Source organism: Gregarina niphandrodes (assembly GCF_000223845.1).
Source record: "Gregarina niphandrodes unplaced genomic scaffold scaffold00005, whole genome shotgun sequence".
In the NCBI taxonomy this organism is placed as follows: domain Eukaryota; phylum Apicomplexa; class Conoidasida; order Eugregarinorida; family Gregarinidae; genus Gregarina; species Gregarina niphandrodes.
The window spans coordinates 232,448-238,743 of NW_011645776.1; the positions used below are offsets into that span (position 1 = coordinate 232,448).

The 6,296-nt window shown below is 54.2% G+C and overlaps 4 protein-coding genes across 4 annotated transcripts; 3 read left to right on the top strand and 1 right to left on the bottom strand.

Moving 5' to 3' along the window:
- Positions 1–508: 508 nt before the first annotated feature.
- On the top strand, positions 509–1,816 carry GNI_039260 (putative deoxyhypusine hydroxylase; the record flags this gene model as incomplete). The annotated part of the gene is made up of 2 exons (XM_011131080.1): positions 509–1,659; positions 1,708–1,816. 2 exons carry the CDS (start codon positions 509–511, stop codon positions 1,814–1,816), a joined length of 1,260 nt encoding a protein of 419 aa, XP_011129382.1.
- A 176-nt stretch (positions 1,817–1,992) lies between these two features.
- On the top strand, positions 1,993–2,760 carry GNI_039270 (hypothetical protein; the record flags this gene model as incomplete). The annotated part of the gene is made up of 1 exon (XM_011131081.1): positions 1,993–2,760. The coding sequence occupies one exon, from the start codon at positions 1,993–1,995 to the stop codon at positions 2,758–2,760; it is 768 nt and encodes a 255-aa protein (XP_011129383.1).
- A 164-nt stretch (positions 2,761–2,924) lies between these two features.
- Positions 2,925–5,468, bottom strand: GNI_039280 (hypothetical protein; the record flags this gene model as incomplete). Its single annotated transcript, XM_011131082.1, has 2 exons — positions 2,925–5,308; positions 5,453–5,468. The coding sequence occupies 2 exons, from the start codon at positions 5,466–5,468 to the stop codon at positions 2,925–2,927; spliced, it is 2,400 nt and encodes a 799-aa protein (XP_011129384.1).
- Positions 5,469–5,638: 170 nt separating this feature from the next.
- GNI_039290 (YEATS family protein) lies at positions 5,639–6,149 on the top strand (the record flags this gene model as incomplete). The annotated part of the gene is made up of 1 exon (XM_011131083.1): positions 5,639–6,149. A coding segment is annotated over one exon (511 nt), but the record flags the coding sequence as incomplete, so codon positions are not given.
- Positions 6,150–6,296: the final 147 nt, after the last annotated feature.

The window sequence follows — 6,296 nt, forward strand, 5'->3', positions numbered from 1 at the left end:
CTTAGGTCGCTGGCCGCTTTCGTGGCTTAGGTCGCTGGCCGCTTCCGTGGCTTAGGTCGCTGGCCGCTTTCGTGGCTTAGGTCGCTGGCCGCTTTCGTGGCTTAGGTCGCTGGCCGCTTCCGTGGCTTAGGTCGCTGGCCGCTTCCGTGACTTAGGTCGCTGGCCGCTTCCGTGGCTAGGCTGATGTTAGGGAACCGTTTTCTGGACTAGAGGACTCTGTTCCCGCAACTAGAGGTCTGCGACAACGTGTCAACCAAGAGTCATGCGAGCCACTACCCGATGATCAGACCCACCAGACAAACAGATCTTTCCCGCTCAACTTCTTGTCCCTAGTTTCATGCATATCGGTGCGGTGGCCGGATGGTTGACGGGGAAGTACCGTTGCGTACGTAGTGCCGTGGTGTCCTCCAGCTACAACAGCCGTGGTCTGGCGAGATGGCTCCAGCCCGCCCGGTGGGCTGACAATTATTTTGGTTGTAATTGCGGGCAATTTTTTTGGGGTGGAAAAATGGTGTTGCTGGAGGCTTGGTCGTTAGAGAAGATTCGGCGAGTGTTGGAGGCGAAAGACTCTCAGATTGTCGACCGGATGATGGCGTTGTTTTACGCGCGGTTTCATAATCGGCCTGAGTCTGTGGACGCGTTGGCAGCGGGGTTGTGGCACGAATCGGTATTACTGCGGCACGAGATTGCGTACGTGTTGGGGCAAATGTCGCAGCCGAGTGCATTACCGATCTTGATTCGTTTGGCGAATGACTTAGAAGAGCACGCCATGGTACGTCATGAAGCAGGGGAGGCGCTGCATGCCTTGGGGGTGATAAGCGACGATGTATTCAAGTGCGTTGCGCAACATCTACAGGACCCCTGCGACCCCGTGCGACAGACCTTTGAGCTCGTCCAAATTGGACTGGAAAAGAAACTGGAAAAGTTCCGCAGAGAGCAAGGACAAGAGCAAGGACACCAGGAGGGACACCAGGAGGGACACGAAGACGGACAAGAGCAAGGACACCAGGAGGGACATGAAGAGGGACACCAGGAGGGACACGAGGAGGGACATGAAGAGGGACATGAAGACGGACACGAAGAGGGACACGAGGAGGGACATGAAGACGGACATGAAGACGGACATGAAGAGGGACACGAAGAGGGAACTGCGGAATGGTCTTTTAAACAAGTGGCCGCAAAGCCTGCAGCAGATCCGAGCAAGGGTTTTTATATCTTTACGGCATCTGCGCGTAAAGACGACGAGGCCGCCGTACCTGCTGGCTTCATTACCACCAAAGACCCAGCGGAAGGCGACGTCTCTAGACAAAAGGCCGAATGTGTGGAAGATCTGGGCCGCACACTCTGTGACGAAACGGCCCCGCTTTGGGACCGCTACGTTGCCATGTTTACTCTGCGCAACATCAACACGGCCACAGCTGCTTGGCAACTGGCACTCGCCCTGGATGAACAAAGTTCCGCTTTGTTGCGACACGAAGTCTGCTTCGTCCTGGGGCAAATGCAATTGCCATGTTGCGTTGACAAACTCATCGAACGTGTTGCAGACATTAAGGAAGCATCCATGGCTAGACACGAAGCCGCTCTAGCTCTCGGCAGCGTTGGCGCAGACCGCTGGACTCCCGCCGGACGACAGGCCAGAAGCAAAGCTATCCGCACCTTGTAAGATGCACCCCCCCCCCTTCTTGACCATCCTGCTACGCTCGTTAGGCAAGAATTTTCGACGGACCCGGACCCTATCGTAGCGGAGTCCTGCATTGTGGCTCTCAGCAATATTGAGTGGGAAACGGGCGTCTCCAACGACCAGTTGCTGGATTGACCAGTTGCTGGATTGACCAGTTGCTGGATTGACCTAGTACACGCTACTGCACCGGGTTGTAATGTGCGCCGCACACACGTCTTTTTCGCTTCATGGATTGTTCCATGTGTGTTCGTTCCGTGTGCTCATCAGCGTGCATGCCTGGAAGTTCTTCCGGTGGTGCAGTTGCACGTGCAATGGAGGACGTCCACGCTGTGAACATACGCAGTTTGATGGCAGAGCGGTCGAGTTGGAGTCGCGAAATGGTGTGGCGCGAGTATTATCTGCACCGCCAAATGAAGTGCCGAAAGGCGCCAATGTCCGGAAAGGGGAGTGGGTTGGTGGAGCGTTGGGACATGTCACCGAAGGGTCATTTCGACTACGCGTTGCAGAGGCGGTCTTGCGTTGATGCCGTTGCTCGACCTGTGTGGCAAGAGCCGTCAATCAATCTCGTGACTAGCACAAAACATCCTGTCAAGGTTGCCTCCACGCACCCCGACATTATCAAAAGTGCCAATGTAGAGTACATGGACCAGTCCTACCCGCGGTATTCAATCAGATGCAAAAGAGTCCGCTCGGACATCCGTGGAATCGATCGCGGCGAAGCGGAAGGCGGAGCAGACCGCGGAACGGGGAGCGACCCATGGGTGCACTCCAAAGAAGGTTTATACCCCACAGACGATTGCACAACCGACCATCGCAAAGAGCTTGATGCGGCCGGACGGTTCATCGGATGTCGGCGTAGAACCGCCAACAAGCGAACCGAAGAACACTCCGTCTCTTTATCCACGATCTTTTCGGACTGCTCTCTTGAAGACCTCGTCACCGGCCACTTCACCGAACATTACACAGAACTGCCTTCAAATGTTTATGAAAACAATTTTCACGAAAGGTCTTGGTTCTGCCAAAACTCCAAGAGCTTCGATAAAGATCTTCCCTTGCTACGCAATCAGATCGTGGTCTAAACGTCAATTGCCGAACCGTCCGTCAATGAGGGGGTCGTGTTGAATGATGCTGTCGTGTGTCGAGTTGACACACACTCTGGGCACACACTCTGGGCACACACAGATGGGCACACACAGATGGGATGTGATCCAGACGGGCAAGCATTGGGCCTAGATATTGGGGGTTACCTCTCGCGTCGTTGGAGCTCTGCATAGATTTTTTCGCAAAGATCGCTACACTCTGGAAGAGAGTCCTTGATATATTGAGCACCATTTTCCAGCTCGATAGCGGCGAATTCTTTGAGGTCAAGTTTTTCCTGTTGAAGGATGTCAACTTGCCTTCTCCGCATGACTTTGAAGGAGCGCAAGCTCTCGTAGTTGAACCAAAGGTCGAAAACCTTGCTATGAAAGAATTCACAGTAGAAGCTGTGAATGCGATTTTGTTTGCTCTTGTTGAAGATTGGTGAGGGAGCACTGAGTTGCGGCAAGCGACCCTCCGGCAAGCAACCCTCCACTGTGCTGGCGGAAGGCCCGGCGGTTATTCGGAGGCGTTCGTTATTGGTCGGAGAACGTGCATTGATTTCAGCCAATTGTTTGCCGTACGTGTGTTTATCAAGGATTGGCCGTCTTTGTAATTTCATTAAGGGGTTCAGACGCAGTGACCTGAGATCGCATTTGACCAGAGGGAGGAAGGGCGTCAAAAACTGCTTGGTTAGGTCGTACATGAAGTCCCGCAGTTTTTGTTCGTAGGTCATAACTAGGTCTGGCGTTAGTGCCGCCGTCAGTTTGGCCACAGAGCCGCCGCAACAGTCGTGCAGCAGTGCCTTGTGATTGTCGACAGAAATCGCGCTAGATTCCCGCAACCAAACGCCAGTGACGGGCTGGTCGCTGCTGAGACTGGGGTCGCTGGCGCAATAGAGATAGCTGCTGTTCACGACGCCGGCTGTCTGGCCGACAGCCGTCTTCAGCCAGGTGGTGGGTGCCTTAGCGAATTTATGGGTAGACAGAGGGCGCGTATTTCCGCAGCTCAGGATTGTGGCTGGCAAACTCGTTCGGTCCCAGTGGCAGTCCACGATCACCACGCAGTCCACCACGTGCTCCAAATGCTCCAGAATGCTCAGGTTCGTCGTACCCACGATGTACGCCTCCTCCGGCGACCTCTCCACACTGGAAGCCGGGGTGCGAGGACTCCCGAGTCGCGCCAGGTGATGACGACCGGCAGCCAGTGGACCTGACATGAAACGTCCACTCGCCGCCTGCTGACTTCCTTGGGGCACACGTCGACTCGTCATGTTCATGTGTTGAGTCACCAACGGACCCGAAACGGTCTGTCGTCGAGATAGAATTTTGGTCTTGATCTCAGAAGCCATAAACGGTGCGTCAACCAGCGGCAGACACGACTCCTTAATGTTCCGGATCAAAGGCGCCACCATCGCCACCAGACTCAACACCAACTGACTCACACGGTCAGGGTCCGGTCCGATGACGCAAATCGTATGATTACGTACGACTTGCTCCCAGATACAGAATACTGCTGGCAACAGCTTTGGACCAAGACTTTCCACCACCAACACTGACGGCAAATAAAGAGCAAACCTACCCTCCGTTACCACGTGTTTCTCGTCCCTCAGAAAAGCCTCGTCCCAACTGTCCATTTTCGTAACGCGCAAACTCCTTTCCTCTTTCCCCAAGACCTCCAACAACTCCGCCAGCTTGAGGTTGGTATTATCGTTGGTTGCCTTGTGGTTGCCTCCAGCCCTATCTCCCTCCGCTTCCGTCTCCTCCTGGCCAGCCGCCGGATCCTCCTCGTCGGTTTGGTCTTCTTCGGCGCTGAAGAAATCCGTGACCTCGCCGTCCTCCGCCGGCCGTGCCAAGCGACTCGACGACCCGGACTCAAGAGAGACCCGCCGCCTCCGGGGCTGGGACTTCTTATCGCCTAAACGGCTTTCGTCGGGCGCCTTGGACTGCTTTTCGCGGGCAGAGTCGGGGTCAGCCGTGGCGGTAGTCTTTGCGTTAGCTAGTTCCTGACTGGAATTGTCAACGAGGCCTCCAACTAAAGCTTCACTGCTGGTGTCCTGACCAGTAAGCTTCTGACCGCTCAGGTCTTCACACGTTCCTCTAGGAGTTCCTCTACGAGTTCCTCTAGGCGTTCTTCTGCAAGACGTATTGCCGGCGGAATACTCTTCGACGGGGACTTCAGTACTCGGGGATTGACAGCCGATGTGTTCGGCGTGTATCACGAGACAGGCACTGGCGAGGGGTGTCTTCAGCTGGAAGACTTGGAGACCCTCCGTCAACCCGACAGTTTCAACTAAATTGATCGCCTGCGAAAGCTCTGGCATCAACGAATTGAAGTCCTGACCTTCCCGCTGTAGTAATAGACCAGTCGCTTTGCATAGCGGCACGAAAAACGCCGGCTGCAGGTAACTACTCAAAACGCACACCGAGCGCTGCCGCCAGTGCCTCTTGGAGGAGCGTGCATTCGAGGAAATGAAAAAGTAACAGTAACCGAAGTACTCCTTCTGCTCAACAGTCAGCGCGAATATATACGAACTGTCCTTTGCTCCTCCTGCGCGACATATCCTATGGCCATCAGTGATGGGGAGCCATCAGTGATGGGGAACCATCAGTGATGGGGAACCACCAGTGAAGGGGAAACACATGTGTGTGCAGAAACACACGTGTGTGCAGAAATACATGGGGCTTGGCTCACTGATGGGTAAAGCCATGTGGGTTAATGTGTGTCTGTCATGGTTGGATAATTGTTTGTCAAGGTAGATGAGGCGGTGCCCCACGTCGGTGAGGAACTCTACGACGGCAATCATTATTGGGGCGGCGCTGACGATTTATTGGGGGGCGGCTTTGAGGGATTATTGGGCCAGAAAGTCGCGGGGTGTCAATGACGTCTAGTGTTAGGATTGTGTTGGGTACGTACGCTTTTATGTTGCCGAAGCAGGACCGGAAGAAGCGTCAGGTGATAAGTGACCCATCGACTCATGAATGGATATGTTTACTAAGGAGTCGTGATGTGCACGAAGATTTGGGTCATATTCTGAAGAAAGTTGTCATTACATTACATCCGTCGTTTGCGCAACCCGTGCGTGTGATTGAGAGACAACATGAGTCCAACCTTTCTATGCGAGATCCAACCACCACCACCACAAGGGAGTCTACCACCACAAGGGAGACTACTACCACAAGGGAGACTACTACTACCACCATCACCACAAGGGACGCCCTGGAACCCCAATATTTTCAGGTCGAAGAAGTCGGTTGGGGAGAGTTTGAGATCGCTTGTAAACTCCACTTTATTGACCCCGATGAAAGACCCGTTGAGCTCAAACATTATCTCAGACTCTACCCAGAAGGCACCGCAGACATCACCGCTATTCCTCCACCCGACCATTACCGTACCTCCTGCGTCGCATCCGAAACGCATGATGAGCTCATATTCAGGCACCCCTCCGCTCTCATGGAAACGGCCATCGCCGACATGAGGAAACATAAACTCAGTGTTCTACATCCTCTTACCGAACACTGTACGACACCCCCCCCCC